This window comes from Nicotiana tabacum, chromosome 7, assembly GCF_000715075.1.
Source record: "Nicotiana tabacum cultivar K326 chromosome 7, ASM71507v2, whole genome shotgun sequence".
Taxonomy (NCBI): domain Eukaryota; kingdom Viridiplantae; phylum Streptophyta; class Magnoliopsida; order Solanales; family Solanaceae; genus Nicotiana; species Nicotiana tabacum.
In genome coordinates, this window is record NC_134086.1 from 105,983,466 (window position 1) to 105,999,588 (window position 16,123).

Genomic DNA, 16,123 nt, shown 5'->3' on the forward strand with positions numbered 1-16,123 from the left:
TGGTCGCCAAATTTATATTATTAAAATAATATAGCGACCAACGTTGGTCGCTACTTTCTTTCCAGGAATATTTGGTCCTTTTACCTTAGAGACCAAAGTTGGTCGCTAATTAGCGACCAACTTTGGTCCCTAAGGTAAAGGGGCCAGCTTAATATCGACCAACCTATTTTGGTAGCTATTTGGTCGCTTGGCCAATAAGCGACCAACTTTGGTCGCTTTTTGTGGTCGCTTTTTTCCGAATTTCTAGTAGTGAAACACCTTTCTTACCCAGCGGTACTTAACCGGGGTACCTAAGTTCTTGGAATATCCCATAGAATATTCCTCTAGAATATCTAAGTGTTGAACTGGCCGTTCGGACCGAATTGAGTGCTCAACCTTGACCGTAGGTAAATGACTTGCCGGCATATTGCTTCCTACACGCGACTTCGGCGTGGTTGCTTCTTGATTGCTCTTCCTTAAGTAAAATTCCTTCAATCAGATTTGGACTAACCTCTCTTTTTTTTTTCCCTCTTTGGAAGGCATTCCAACCCAATACTTGAGGTAATGACTAGTATTTATTTGAAGAGAGGGGAATGTGATGTTCTCTGTAATAACGGTAGTCAACAATATCATCATACGTATGAGACATCCAAATTTGAGAACGGAGACTTCTAAAATACTTTTGCACATTAATATCAAATAACTACAATTCAATTTCAAGTTAATCAGAGAAGGTTATATGAAACTTATGTATCGATTTCCTTTTCGACCAGGTCCAATTCATTTCAACGTTTCCGCACAACAATATAAATTGCAAAGATAGACAAACCTCTTGAATCAACTTTAAGGGTTCACCTTGATATAAGATAAAAACAATCAATTCAAGAGTATATAATTATGAGTTCGAGTCGTGGAAGCAACCATTAATACTTGCAATAGCGGGCTGCCCAATTCAAGAGTCATGAAATCACTTATTGCACATCAAATATTTGAAGGGAAGTGAAAAATGAAAGTAAGTTATACTTTTGACAGAAGAAAATTAAATTTACAAATTCGATGACCATCAGGAAATGGGAAAACGAGTGGTATTAGGCAATCTTCTTCCATGAACGAATGAGCTGAAAAGATGCAAAGCTCTAGATGGCTGTGCGTAGGGAACCATATGAGCAGCTCCTCTTACTGTTGCAAATGTGAGTTTATCACCATATTCAACTTGCCATCCTCCTACTTGCCCTTTGTGAAACCATGCTCCATATGCTACTGTTGTCTTCAAATTTAAATCATTAGCTAATTCACGCACTAATGTTCTTGACCCTATTAGTGGTACCACTGAGTCTTGATCTCCACTGTCATATACAATAGCCCAGAATCATGCGAATGACAACAAACGAGAATTACATCCAAGATTTAAACTTAATGAATATAAGATTTTGCGTACTATATGACAATGGGCGGGCAGAAGGCAATTTTATTATCTCATCTAGCCAAATGCAGATCTAAGATTTTCAGTATATGGGTGTACTACTTAAAAAAGGGGAAAATTGTTTTAAGCGGGAATTGATCTTTATTCCTTTTCGTAAATAACTTAACCTTTAACTATATATGTGCATGTTGGCCCAAGTGAAGTTGGTTTTGAAGATTGACAAAGGAACTCAAGCATGAACCAGGTTCATCCACAATCTACACAGACACATGTAGATTCAAGCATAAGGGATGTACGTGAGGGAGATAAGACTAACTTGTTATATCTGATATTTCCTGAAAAGGTTGCATAATTAATAAAGAGAAAGACTCCTTACTCAAAGAGAACACTATCCAAGATAAAGAAGGAGTTAGAAGTTGAGGTTAACTAGAACTCTTCCATCAAGGAAGAGCATAGCGTTGGAACTCTAGTTATTTCTTATTCTACTAACTTTATAAATTGCAGGATGTTCTCACTTTACAGGCACGGACAAAAGATGAAGTTAAACGTGAGTTGAGAGAAAATAGCAAGGCATTTTGTAAGCAATTCTTGTGTGATTCAAGTGTGTGAACCTAAAGCTACATGAACCGGATAGAAGAACCAGTTCCAAGTGTGTGTCGTTTATTCTAGTTCAATTGTAGTAGGTGTTTTCAAATTGTATCTTTCAGCTTTATCAAGAAGCAATTGTATTAGGTACTCTGAGTATTCAAGTTAGAGTTAACTTGAAGTTGTCGCAACAGTTAGAGGTTGGTTGCCACAACGAGATTAGAGGTAATCCTTCGGTTTACAAAGAGTTTTTGTAAATGTTATCTTGGCTCAGTGATTTAGTGAACTGTTGGGGAAAATCCTGCTGAGTAGTAGGCCATGGTTTTTTCACCTTTTTAGCCAGGTGTTTTCCACATAAAAATACTTGTGTTCTTTAATTTTTGCATTTATTATTTCTGCAATAGTAGTTTAAGGAACACATAGAAGAACCAGGTCCTTTTATAATCGGTGCACGCGAAAATTGGACGCCACACAAATTATTTCCCCCCTCCCTCCTCCCCCCACATAAAATATCTAATTTTGAGGAGAGACCATGAGTTGACTTGCCCCATAATCTGTCCCTATAATTATACCCCTAATCTAGTTTCTTATTGTCTCAAATAAATAGAGTGCCCGGTAACTTATAGTATAATATTATATGTATTAATATTATGGATTCATATCCTATGCAACATTATATGCTGGTGAGGATTTTCTTTGGAAAAGTCAAATTCGCGCAACCCCATTGTCATTCCTAATGATCATTGTAGTGCAAGGGAAATAACATGTTTAATTACCTGAATATCCAAAGAGGAACATCATGTTGAATAATGTTTTTGAGAGACGGAAGCATATCAGTGTCACCATCTGATTGAGAGTAATTCAGCACACTGTCTCATACAAACACCACCAAAAGGAAGATTGTATTAACTAAAAACCTGAAATATATATATGGTATTAATTCTGTCTATTTTAGTATAATTATTTTCAATATTAAAGATATCAAAACAATTAAGATTACATACTCACTGCACATGGTCCATTCGTAAGGTAGATTAGTGCGATTAGCATGAAGAGCTTTCTGAACCTCAGGTAGGTTGAAATAGAAGTATCTTTCAGATGTCATACATACATCTACTCCCACACTCATCTTTGTAACCTAAATTCCAACAAAATAACAAAATCAAATGTTACAAACATCTAAAAATATTCAAAGAGCTAATATACATATGCCCACTGTAATATTGGATAAAGTTTAATGACCGTACAAGTTCAATAACTTAAGACATATGTTTCCTACTTGTTTGTGTAAACGCAGCTCTTGCTGAACGATAGAAGGATAACAGACATCCAAAATAACGTCGTAGACGTTAATATAGTCAGAAATTACTTTATATGCTTCATCAATAGCTTGGTTGCATGAGATTGGCTCATTATGAGGAACTGGGAATTCATAATCATCAAAATTGCAGTGTTCTTTAATTCTCAAATATAATTCATCTGATATCATTCCATGTGACCAGTAATATTCGTACACTGCTGGAACATCTCTGTCAAGTCTCAAAAGTGGATTTCCAATCTGTAGAAATTGAAAATAGAAATTACTTCTAATTTAGGAGGGCTGATTTTAATATATAGAGCAAAAATTAGAGGAAATACTGTATATGGTTTTGAGTGTTCTTACAGCTACTCCCTTTAGGTTAAACTTAAAATCCTTGGACTGCTTGTTGTAGTCTAGTATGACATTTGCCAACTGTGGTATATAATGTCCTATCATATCACCAGAATAAATATGGACTAGTAAGCAAAATAATTAAAAAAAAAAAAATTGCACATGTTCGGTAAAAAATAAAAATAATGAATATATTGCACATGAAAGGACAGCCCGATGCACTAAGCTCCTGCTATGCGCGAGGTCTGGGAAGGGCCGGATCACAAGAGTCTATTGTACGCAGCCTTACCCAGCATTTCTACAAGAGGCTGTTTCTACGGTTTGAACTCGTGACCTCCTGGTCATATGGAAGCAACTTTACCAGTTACGCTAAGGCTCCCCTTCCTTAAAAAGGGATACACTAAGCGCTCCTGCTATGTGCCTGGGAAAAGAGCCGGACCACAAGGGTCTATAGTACACAGCTTACCCAGCATATCTCAGCAAAACTGCAAATGCTCAGCCTTACCCTGAATATATTGCACATGCTCAGCAAAAAATTAAAATAAGGTATTGCACATGTGATATGTATCTCGTACCTGCATAACTTTCACCTGTAAGGAACAAAGGTTTAGATTTTAATTCTGAAAACTTTTCGTACCATCTGAGCATGAAAGTGAGCATATCCTTAGCTGGAGAAAACAACAACAAAATGAGAACATTATTATTATTATTTTCCGTCAACCATATTTTTCACCAAATTAAAGGAGAAAATGTAAGAGGTCAAAGTGATATATATACCAGTGGGGTCATCTCCGCAAGTATAATCACTAGATTTGTTTGAATAAGACCATCCAACACCAGCAGGAGATTCAATAAATAGAAGATTTGATGCTGTATCAATCAAAACAAACAAATATTGCAGAAATTATAGTGGTAAGAATTAAATACTGATCTTTTTCTTTCTTGGTATTTTGTAGTATAAAAATTAAGGTAATGTAATATTATACCTTTATTCCAAGATTTAGTATTTCTTCTAAGACCACGGCCATCACCTCTAGGAAAGAAGGGTCCTAATTCTGTAAAGGCACCCCCTCCAATTGACGAACATCCTGGACCTGAAAATAATCAAGTTATTAAAGACTAGACGAAATTAAGAAATACCCCTTCATATACGAAATTATTAGAAGATCCCTTTTAAAAGCTTCTAATTCAAATGTTGAGTAATGACATCGATTGGTTCATTGTATGAGAGTCATCATTGCTACCAATACTAGTGAATTTAATTTTAAAATCATTTGACATAATAAAATACACCAACCACGGTGTAGTTTGATTAGATGAGGCCCTTTAATTTGCGTATAATTAAACACACACACATATATATATTTCGTTTGTGGAGGACTAATACAAATACGGAGTATCTCTTAAGATTTTTTAATTCTTTTTTTCTTCTGTTTCTAAACAAGGTACAACAACTTTTGGGGTACTCCAAATTATTTTCTAAAATATATATTTGAGAAAGATATATATTCTAGTCACTTCCAACTTCACTATAAATGTTTGATCAAATTAACTCTAAAAAGGAAAGATAAAAATAGAAATTGAATAATAATCAGTTTGTACTTTATAGTGATGAAGGTTATGTCCTCAAGCAAGCAAGAGACTAATTGTTGATGAGAGAATTAAATTCAGTTTGCAGCAAATATGTACCTAGTGTTTTAAATGATAATTCTACAACATAGATCGAAGTGGAATTGTAAAGAATTGATCTATCTGAGATATAGAAAGAAAATATAATACAACGTAACTCCCAACTTGAAAGACAAAGTTCTTTGACTATTATAGATTAATTAATATTAGCCAAATGACTTTCAAAATGGTACTTCGTTCCAGTTGCCATCTAACCTCAGTACAAGACAATATCTATCTAATATTCTTAATAGGTCTTCGCTCGTTACGAGTTCGAGCCATGATTGGTTACTTATATCATATAGTATTAAATACCTACGCTAATATAGGTTGACTACATCATATCCATATTCCCAGAAGATGTGTGAACGCATAATACTTCGTCCATTAAAGTATCTTTTTTTTTTTTTTAAAGATGAGTTAATAAGGTTCAATAGTTTTTCTTGTTTTTGGTTTTATTATATATAAGATGCTTTAAAAATGATCACAAGTTTTGAAGAGATAACTCATTAAACAGATTGGTCCCAACCCTGTAAATATCACCAACCAACCAAGTTATTAAGGTGTACGTCCACTAGTACAGTCCAGAGTATATATCGTCAACATATATATAAGGTAGTGATTAATGGAAAAGTCGAAAGTTGAATGCTCTTACATATTATTCCCCACATAGTTATTAGTCTTTCAGTGTGCCATTAAAAAATGAGGGGGGAAAGTGGGTCAAGGAGGGAAACTGTTGCTTCAACGTGAAGGAAATAAAGGCTATCATACATGCAGATCAACTAGACCTAAAATCACCATTAAAAGATTTAGATTTCTTTTCCAAATAAACAAGAAAAAGAAAAAGAAACTAATCGCCTATTACCATACAAGCAAAATAAAACTCCATTAAGCAAGAGACAAAAATACACATATAATTAAATGAATGTTTTTTAACAAGGATTTCATAGTTAATGATTTTCGATCAATATTATTACTCATACTGAAATTTACAAACATCGAATCTTTGAAAATCAAAGAAAATTTCCGACTTTGATAAAAATAAATTTACTTTTGTCCTTTCACTTGACATAAACTCCAACTAATTCTCAAAGACTCCAACTAAATCAAGAATATTAGAACAACAACAACAATCACAATTATACTTTAGTACCAAAAAAATTAAGAGAAAGAAGAAAAAGCAAACCTCCATTTAGCCAAAGAGTAAGAGGAAGTTTATCAGCATCTTTCTCAGCTTCAACAAAGTAATAAAACAAACTTCTCCCTGCCTTTTCATCTACATCTACATATCCAGCATATTGTCTAAACCCAACTTTTGGTTGCCCTGGTAAATTTTCCACCAGATCTTCTATTGGATGTCCATTAACATTAATATTCCCAATATTCAAGATAATAATAAACCCAAATGCTATAAGAAAAAGTGGATGATGAAAGCCCATTTGCATCTCCTTCTGTAAGTATGGTGTAAGTTGAAGCGGAAAGATAAGGAAAATATATAAAGAGATACCAATGGCAGAAAAGGAAACCCCTTTTAACTATTATATTGAGAGAAAAATTAATAACCCATGCATGCACATAAAGAATGGCTTTTTTGAAGAACTTAAAGTAAAGATAAAGTCAGAGTAATAAGAAAATTTAAAAGAGTTTTTATGACTTTGAAATTCTATTGATGATAGAGGGCACGTGAATTCGGGAATTGCTTTCGCTTTCAAATATTTAAATTAGTATGATATATTCATATATAGCTGTATTTTTGCTTTTTTGAAATGAATTCCCTTTTGTTTACAAAAGGAAAAAAGTCTTCCAGATTGGAAATAAATCTGTGTTTTTAACGGTCTTTTTTCTTTCATTTTGTTTATTCTTTTTTTGAACGTACTGAAAAGGTATGCTGGTTTTTAAATAGAAAAATAAGATTTCATGCATCCGGCTTCCCGAATTCTCTTTGGTCAAATCAGTTCTTTCTTAAATCAGCTACTCCTATTTTCTACTAGTAGTTTTTTGGTATATATACCATATTCGAGCCTACTAATTTGTGTAATAAATTTAAGATATGGAGTATGCTTAAGGATAATAATTTTTTTACACTATTAGTAAGATCTAATTTATCATAATATCTTAACCATTTATTCTAAGTATGTACAAATTCGAAGCTTTGTTCGTCCTTGTAATTTAATCATTAATTAATTGAAAATGTGCATTTTCGATACATTTTCATATGAAAATTACAAATTATTGAATTAATTAGTATTAAGTCATGTTAAATTTGTAATATTGTATTGGGAAAAATTGCATTTATATAAAGATGAAGTGTCGGGACACGTGGACTGGTCAAATAGTCAAAGAATTATAATTAGTCAAGAGGCACGAGCAGCAATAGAAACGAGCAAGGACAAAGGAAGGGGCAAGGGTGGCCATTCAAGGGATTCAGTGTCCATACCTATTTAAGTCATTTATATCCAAGAATCAAAAGGAATGGATCTGACCATAGTAAAGAGCGCAGATACAGAATTTGACAGACATTAAATATTGGATACGTTAGAGAATTTGTATTGATTATAATGATTATGTAACATAGCATTCAATGTCTTTAATTATTCGTAATAGCCTCATTATGATTTGGGGAAAATGCATATCTTCAAGATATCTATAAAAGGGAGGTATCTGATCAATTGTAAGGATACGAGATATTATTGGAATATACTTTGGTATACTTGTTTTTCTCCTGATTATACTCTGGTTACCCCAAATTACCTTCTTTTACATATTCTTTTGATTATCAGTAACCCGTGTTCTTCTAAATTCTAGCTTTGACTGAAATTCTATTTTTTGGTTAAACAAATTGGTTCTGTTGCCGGGAATCCGATAATCTATTTTCTTTTTACTTAACCTTCCTTGTTGCATCAATTATGTCGAATAACAATGACAACACTCAAGGAAACCAAGAGAACCAACAAAATCAGGGAAATCCACAGAATATTAACACTCAAGTTCCTACTCCACAAGACTCTCCACGACAATCTCGTGAGGGTTCTCCTAATGGGTCTCAAATAAACGAGTATGCTCAATTTGAAAATGTTGAAGCTGCTGGTGAAGCTTTGCAGAAGTTAATTGCTGCTCAGGTCAATAAAGCTGTTGAGGCACTTGTTAACCAGTTACCTGTTGCAACACCCACACCTACTCCAAATAATAACACTGTGAAAAACCCTCATTCCGGGCTTGTTAACTCAGGCAGCGGTGGAACTCCCAGTAAATCGGAGGAGAGAGAACTAGGTAATGTAATTAATTCTGATTTACAAAATTTAGTACTAACCTTGCAGAAACAGCTCAAGGAGCAAAGTGACCGCATAGAGCAGATACCTGGGGTACCACCCATAATCAAAGGGGCAGATATTGATAGATATTTGCAACAACCCTGGAAGCCAAGTGCTGCTCCACTCCCAATTCCAAAAAAGTTCAAAATGCCTGATATTCCAAAGTATGATGGAACAACAGACCCACGAGATCACGTGACTGCATTCACAACGTGCGTAAAAGGCAGCGATTTGACTAAGCAGGAGATTAAATTGGTATTAGTCAAAATAATTGGTGAAGCACTCACCAAAGGAGCACTAACATGGTATTCTCTTTTACCTGAAAATTCTATAAATTCTTTTGCTGAGCTTGCAGATTCTTTCATCAAAGCACACTCGGGAGCCCAAAACGTGGAAAAAAGAATGGAGGATATTCTCAAAAAGAAGAAAATATACGTTCAATATGGGCGGAGACCAAAAAACGATCCGGTAAAAACAGGTACGAGCCTTATATGGGACCTGCGGGAAAAGACTCACGGTCAAAGCAGGATAATCAAAGGCACGATCACAGATCAAGAAATAGAGAATCAGGTTCTTCATCAAGATTCAGGAACGAGCGAAACAACTATGAGTCACGAGATGATGATAAAATTTAAAAGCGAGATTCGGTGGTTGCAACTTCAACGTCAGCACCTCTGAGCTCGTAGCTGTTTTGAAAAACATGGGAGATAAGGTTCGATGGCCAAAGGAAATGAGATTGAATCCAAACAGGCGCAACCCTGACCATTGGTGCGAGTTTCATAATGACCATGGGCATAAAACAACAGATTGTAGATTTTTACAAAGTGGAGTTGATCATTTATTAAAATAGGGATATCTTACTGAGTTGTTCAGTGAGAAAGGCAAGAAAGCTTACATGAAGAACAGGCAGGAGCCTCCAAAACCACCTTCTCCCAAAAGAACTCTTAACGTTATAAGTGGGGGTAAAGATATCAATGGTATATCATATACTGCAGCTAACAAAATTTCCAAAGTAACTATTACCCAAGGGAAACGTGTGCGGTATGTTTTAGAGGAAGACAATATTACATTTAATGATGCAGATGCAGATGGCGTATTAACCCCTCATAACGATGCACTGGTAATATCTTTAATTGTACATGATACTAATGTGAAATAAGTTTTGATTGATCCAGGTAGTTCCGTGAACATTATTTTGCTAAGAGTATTACGGGAGATGCAAGCTGAAGATAGAGTAATACCAAAGGCGCATACTCTATCGGGATTTGATAATTCCAGTGTTGTCACGAAAGGAGAGGTAATACTCACCATATTTGCTGAAGGGGTCATCAAAGATACAAAGTTCCAGGTAGTAGACATGGAGATGACTTACAATATGATTCTTGGGAGACCATGGATCCACGAAATAGATGTTGTTCCTTCAACCTTGCATCAAGTTATTAAATTTCCATCGCCATGGGGAATCTGTCAAATTCGTGGAGATCAACATATATCGAGGGATATCAACTCCGTTGCAGATACAAGCACGAGAAGTGAAGGCAAATAGCAATCATAGAAGGCAGTTGAGAACATCATAACACAAACCTCAACTGAACAAGGGCAAACCGATGTAGACTCAAGGCCTGATATCATCCAAGAACCAGAAGAGAATGAAAATATCAAAACAACGATAGAGGAATTAGAGCCTGTCATGTTATTTGCTCGATGGCCTGACAAAAAAGTCTATGTTGGAGCCAATCTTAACCAAGGTATGAAAGGTAAGTTAATTGAATTTTTGAAAACTAACGTGGACTGCTTTGCTTGGTCCTACTCCGACATGACAGGAATACCACCGGAGGTGATGACACGTAAACTAAATGAAGATCCATCATACCCTCCTGTGAAGCAAAAGAAAAGAAAGCAAGGAACTTTCAAGAATCAGGTGATTCAAGAAGAAGTCCAAAAATTGCTAAAAATTGGTTCTATTCGAGAGGTAAAGTATCCTAACTAGTTAGCTAACACTGTTGTAGTTCCAAAGAAGAACGGTAAGTGGCGGGTTTGTGTAGATTACACAGATCTTAACAAAGCCCGCCCTAAAGATTCTTTTCCACTACCACATATAGATCAATTGATTGATGCAACTGCAGGTCACGAAGTATTAAGTTTTTTAGATGCATATTCAGGTTATAATCAGATTAAAATAGATCCGGGAGATGAAGAAAAAACTTTATTCATAACAGACAGGGGGACTTACTGTTATAAAGTAATGCCCTTTAGTCTAAAGAATGCAGGTGAAACGTATCCAGAGGTTAGTTACCAAAATGTTTCAAGAGCATTTAGGAAAGACTATTGAGGTATATATAGATGATATGCTTGTTAAAACTCAGTACTCAAAAGATCACATATCACACTTATCTGACACGTTTTCGATTTTGCGCAAATTTAATATGAAACTAAATCCCGAAAAATGTGCATTTGGCGTTGCTTCAGGTAAGTTTTTGGGTTTTCTTGTTTCTAACCGTGGTATTGAAGTGAATCCTACACAGATTAAAGCCATTGAGGAAATTCCTGACATACTTTCAAACTAGAAAAAAGTTCAAAGATTAACAGGAAGAATTGCAGCCTTGGGAAGATTCATTTCTAGATCATCAGAGAAGTGTTTTAAATTCTTCTCAGCCCTTAAGAATCAGGATCATTTTGAATGGAATGAGGAATGTCAACAGGCACTTAGGAATTTGAAAACGTACTTATCAAATCCACCTTTGCTGGCAAAACCAAAGGCTGGGGAGAAACTACTCATTTACCTTGCTGCTTCAGAAGTGGCGGTAAGCGCTGTTTTGGTCCGAGAAGAACAAGGTAAACAATCCCTTATCTATTACGTAAGTAAATCTTTGTTAGATGTGGAGACGAGGTATCCTCAGTTAGAAAAACTTGCACTTGCGTTAATCATGGCATCTAGAAAGTTAAGACCTTACTTTCAGTGTCATCCTATCGTTGTAGTAATTGCCTACCCTTTACGTAACATATTACATAAGCATGAGTTATCAGGTAGGTTAGCTAAGTGGGAAATAGAGTTAAGTGAATACGAAATTGCATACCAACCTAGAACCGCTATAAAATCACAAGTATTAGCTGATTCTGTGGTTGATTTTAGCCAGGGAATGCAGTTAGAAGCAGAAAAAGAATTGCAAGTGTTCAATGGAGCTAATCGAGCAACTTGGACTTTATTCACTGAAGGCTCGTCAAACGTAAAAAGAGCAGGTTTAGGGGTCGTATTAGTACCACCTATGGGTGAAACCATTCAGCAAGCTATCAAATGTCATTCCATAACTAACAATGAGGCAGAATATGAGGCTATGATTGCAGGTTTAGAACTGGCATGGGAACTTGGCATAAATCAGATTATAATCAAGAGTGATTCACAACTCGTAGTTAATCAGATGTAGGGGACTTATACAGCCAGGGAAGAAAGGATGCAGCAGTACTTGGAAAAGGTACGAGAATTGATAAAACAATTTCAAAATTGGAAAGTTAGACAAATACCTAGGGACGAAAATCTTAAAGCAGACGCCCTAGCTAATCTCGCATCTGTGGCCGACATGGCAAATGATGCAAATGCCTTAATGATACATTTATTTCATTCAGTTCTTGATCCTGATGTAAATGAGGTAAATTTTAGTAATTTAACCTGGGATTGGAGGAACGAAATTGTTGCTTTTTTGCAGTACGGTACCGTACCCTGATGATAAGAAAAAAGCTTATGCGCTCGAAAAAAGGCTGCTCGATACTGCTTAAAACAAGGTAATCTATATCGTAAAATGTTCGGTGGTCCCTTAGCGAGATGCCTTGGACCTTCGCAAATAGAGTATGTAATGAGAGAAATACATGAGGGACATTGCGGGAATCACGCAGGTGGAAGGTCACTGGTAAGAACCTTAATTAGGGCAGGTTATTACTGGCCTAAAATGGAAGAAGAAGCAGAAAGTTTTGTGGCCAAATGTGATAAATATCAAAGGTACGGTAACAATATGCATAGATCTGCAAAGTTATTACATCCGGTCATTGCGCCGTGACCATTTATGAAATGGGGAATGGATATCGTGGGTCTATTACCACAAGCAAAAGGACAGGTAAAGTTTCTGCTTGTTCTCACTGATTATTTTTCTAAATGGGTAGAGGCAGGAGCATTCAAACAGGTGCGAGAAAAGGAAGTCAGAGATTTTATTTGGCGGAATATCATATGTCGATTCGGCGTACCAAAGGAGATCATATGTGATAATGGCTCTCAATTTATAGGAGCTCTAATCACGAAATTCCTTCAAAGTTGGCAAACTAAAAGGATTACGTCTACGCCTTATCATCCGGTGGGTAATGGGCAAGCAGAATCAACAAATAAAGTCATTATCAACAATTTAAAGAAACGATTAGAAGAGTCAAAAGGAAATTGGCCAGAAGTGTTACCTGGTGTTTTATGGGCATACCGTACAACGACGAAAACAAGTATAGGAGAAACACCGTTTTCATTGGTTTATGGAACTGAAGCTTTAATTCCAGTTGAGATAGGAGAACCGAGTACACGATTCACACAGGATACACAAGAATCTAATGACGAGGAGATGCGGGTCAATCTAGATTTACTCGAAGCAAGGAGTAAAGCTACACTAATAAGAATGGCAGCACAGAAGAAGGTCATAGAATGATACTACAATAGAAAAGCACGCCTCAGGTTCTTCAAAATTGGGGACTTCGTGCTTAAAAAGATTTTTCAATCTACAAAGGTAGCTAACATAGGGAAATTAAGTCCAACATGGGAAGGACCCTACAGAGTTCGTGATGTTGCAGGAAAATGAGCATATGAACTGGAAACAATGGATGGCAAGACTATATTCACATTAGAATGTTATTCATTTGCAAAGATACTATTTCTAAGGAAAACCCATGGTCAGGTATAACCATTTTAAATTTCATTTTTGAATTATTAAAATTTTACTAACGATTTTAGATGATAGGCAAAAAGCTAACCCGTACTAAATGATGAGTCACGACCTGTAAAGCACACGGAGTAACCAAAAATTTATGGCCTAGGGTTACAATTATTCTGATAGAAATAAAAATGGGTTATGCAATCTTCATCTATAATCGTCCCTCCGAGTCCCGTATGTTTTTCCTTTTCAGGAAAAGGACCAAATGAGAGGAACTATCAAGTGCTCTAGGCTTCATACTTCAACACTCAAATACTTGGGGGACTACATAATATACATAGACATGTGTATAAAGAAGGCAAAAAAGATTAAAGGGTCATGTGCATAGTAAAAGTCACGAGATGGAGCCACGAGCTATTAAAGAGTCAAGTATAGAGTAAAAGTCACGAGATAGAGCCACGAGCTAAGGCTAAAGAAAAAACCTCACTATAGTTAGGGTAAAGGCCATATACTAAAACGGGTTATAAGGAAAAACCCTATATCTATTATTCCTCTTTGTAAAAATCTGTTACAAGAAAAACAGTTACGAGAAAGTTATAGATGTACTTCAAATACATGTAAAGTATTATAAGTTCCAATAACAACTTGTCAAAGTTATTTCAAAGAAACATGTGTGTTCCTATTTCTTTTATCGTATGTTAACACCATTATAAAGTTGATACGTCTTCTTCATTAAGTGTGAAAATATAAAAGGGCCCTCTTTTATAAAACTCATCTTCAAATTAATTAGTCATGAGGATAACAGAAGCATTTTCGAAGAATAAAATGCAAATTATTCTGTAAGTCCTTAAAAATAAAGGCAGGAATAAAGAAAATAGAAGTTTATAATAGTAACATGAAGAACTTCTTAATATGTAAAAATCTAAGACTAAGGACAAACTTAATCATAAAACTACGAGATTGTTTATATAGATTTGTGACGACCCGACCCGTCGTCTCATGAGTTACTGTCTCGTTCATCCCATTTTCTGCTTCCTCATGTTTCATTATCGGTATTGGGTGCATTAGAATTTATTTGGAGTGATTTTGATAAGAAATGAGACATTTAGTCTCTTTTAAGAAGGTTTAAGTTGGAAAAGTCAATCGGACATTGACTTATGAGTTAGAGGGCTCAGATGTGAATTTCGACGGTTCGGTTAGTTCCGGGAGGTGATTTGTGACTTAAGATCAGGACCGGAAGTAATTTTGGAGGTCCGGTGTTGAATTAGGCTTGAATTGGCGAAGTTAGTATTTTGGCGAATTCCGGTTGATAGGTGAGATTTTGATCCGAGTGTCGGAATGAAATTCTGAGAGTTTCTGTAGCTTCATTGTGTCATTTGGGATATGTGTGCAAAATTTCATGTCATTCAGACATTGTTTGGTCGGGTTTTTGATCGAATGTGTGTTTTAGAAGTTTTAAAAGAACTTAGGCTTGAATTCGATATAATTTGATATTTTGGCGTTAGTTGACGTGTTTTGACGATTGGAGCAAGTTTGGATAATGTTTTAAGACATGTTGGTGCTTTTAGTTGAGATCTCGGGGGCCTCGGGTGTATTTCGGAAGGTTAACGGATCGATTTAGGCACGAAAAAAATAAAGTTGCTGCATTTTTTTACAGCACTGTGAACAGTGGTTATGAACAGTGCCCATGAATAGTACCCATGCAAAGTGCCCTGTGACAGTATCCGTGAATAGTGCCGTGAATAATACCTTTTAACAGTATTCGTGAATAGTGCCATGCACAGTACCCCGTAACGGTATCCATGAATAGTGCCGTGAATAGTACCCCCATAACAGTATCCGTGAACAGTGCCCGTAACAGTATTCGTGAATAGTACCCCGTGAACAAAAACACGGGTGAACAGTACATGGGTGAACAGTAACACGGGGTGAACATTAATTCCGAAAAATTCTGGGCAGAATGTTTATATTTCATTCGCGAAAACACCTCATTTCTCCACCATTTTTAGTCATTTTGAGAGCTTTTGGATGGGAATTGAAGGGAGTTTAATCGATTGGAGGTAAGTTTTATGAGTTAAATACATGATTTTATTGAAGAATTATTCTAGAAATTCATGAAAACATAACCAAATTATAAGAAATTAGGGCTTGAGATTGAAATTCTAAATTTGGGATTTGAGGGGTCAAATGGACTCTGATTCTTGTGAATTTGGTATGTATAGACTCGTGGCGAGATAAGGAACATTTTGATGTAAAAATTTCTGGATTTCAAGATGTGGGCCCGAGGCTCGGGTTTTGCAAATTTCGTGATTTTTGATATTTTTTGAGTCTTTTCGATTGGGTTATATTCCCTTAGCCTATTGTGATGTATTCGTTGTGGTTTTGGCCAAATTTGACGCGCGAGGAGGTCCATACGAAAGGAAAGGGCATCACTGAGTAGTATTTGGCCGGCTAGAGGTGAGTAATAGATGTAAATGATGTCCTGAGGGTTTGAAACCCCGGAATTTCACATCGTAACGCTATATTAAGGTGACTTGCACGTCGGATAACGGGTGTGGGGTAGAGCACCGTTGGGAATTGTGACTTGGTCCGTCCCGAGAGATAT

The 16,123-nt window shown here is 36.0% G+C and overlaps 1 protein-coding gene across 2 annotated transcripts; it reads right to left on the bottom strand.

Annotated features, from left to right (window-relative positions):
* Positions 1-811: 811 nt before the first annotated feature.
* On the bottom strand, positions 812-6,919 carry LOC107807595 (serine carboxypeptidase-like 42). Of its 2 annotated transcripts, none has more exons than XM_016632013.2 (9): positions 6,493-6,919; positions 4,625-4,732; positions 4,416-4,508; positions 4,214-4,306; positions 3,651-3,736; positions 3,357-3,545; positions 2,992-3,125; positions 2,764-2,856; positions 812-1,325 (listed from the first exon to the last, which is right to left on the bottom strand). In XM_016632013.2, exons 1-9 carry the CDS (start codon positions 6,749-6,751, stop codon positions 1,043-1,045), a joined length of 1,338 nt encoding a protein of 445 aa, XP_016487499.2. In that variant the 5' UTR covers positions 6,752-6,919; the 3' UTR covers positions 812-1,042. The 2 variants fall into 2 exon arrangements, with proteins under 2 accessions (XP_016487499.2, XP_016487489.2); XM_016632003.2 differs by having other exon boundaries at positions 3,267-3,545.
* Positions 6,920-16,123: the final 9,204 nt, after the last annotated feature.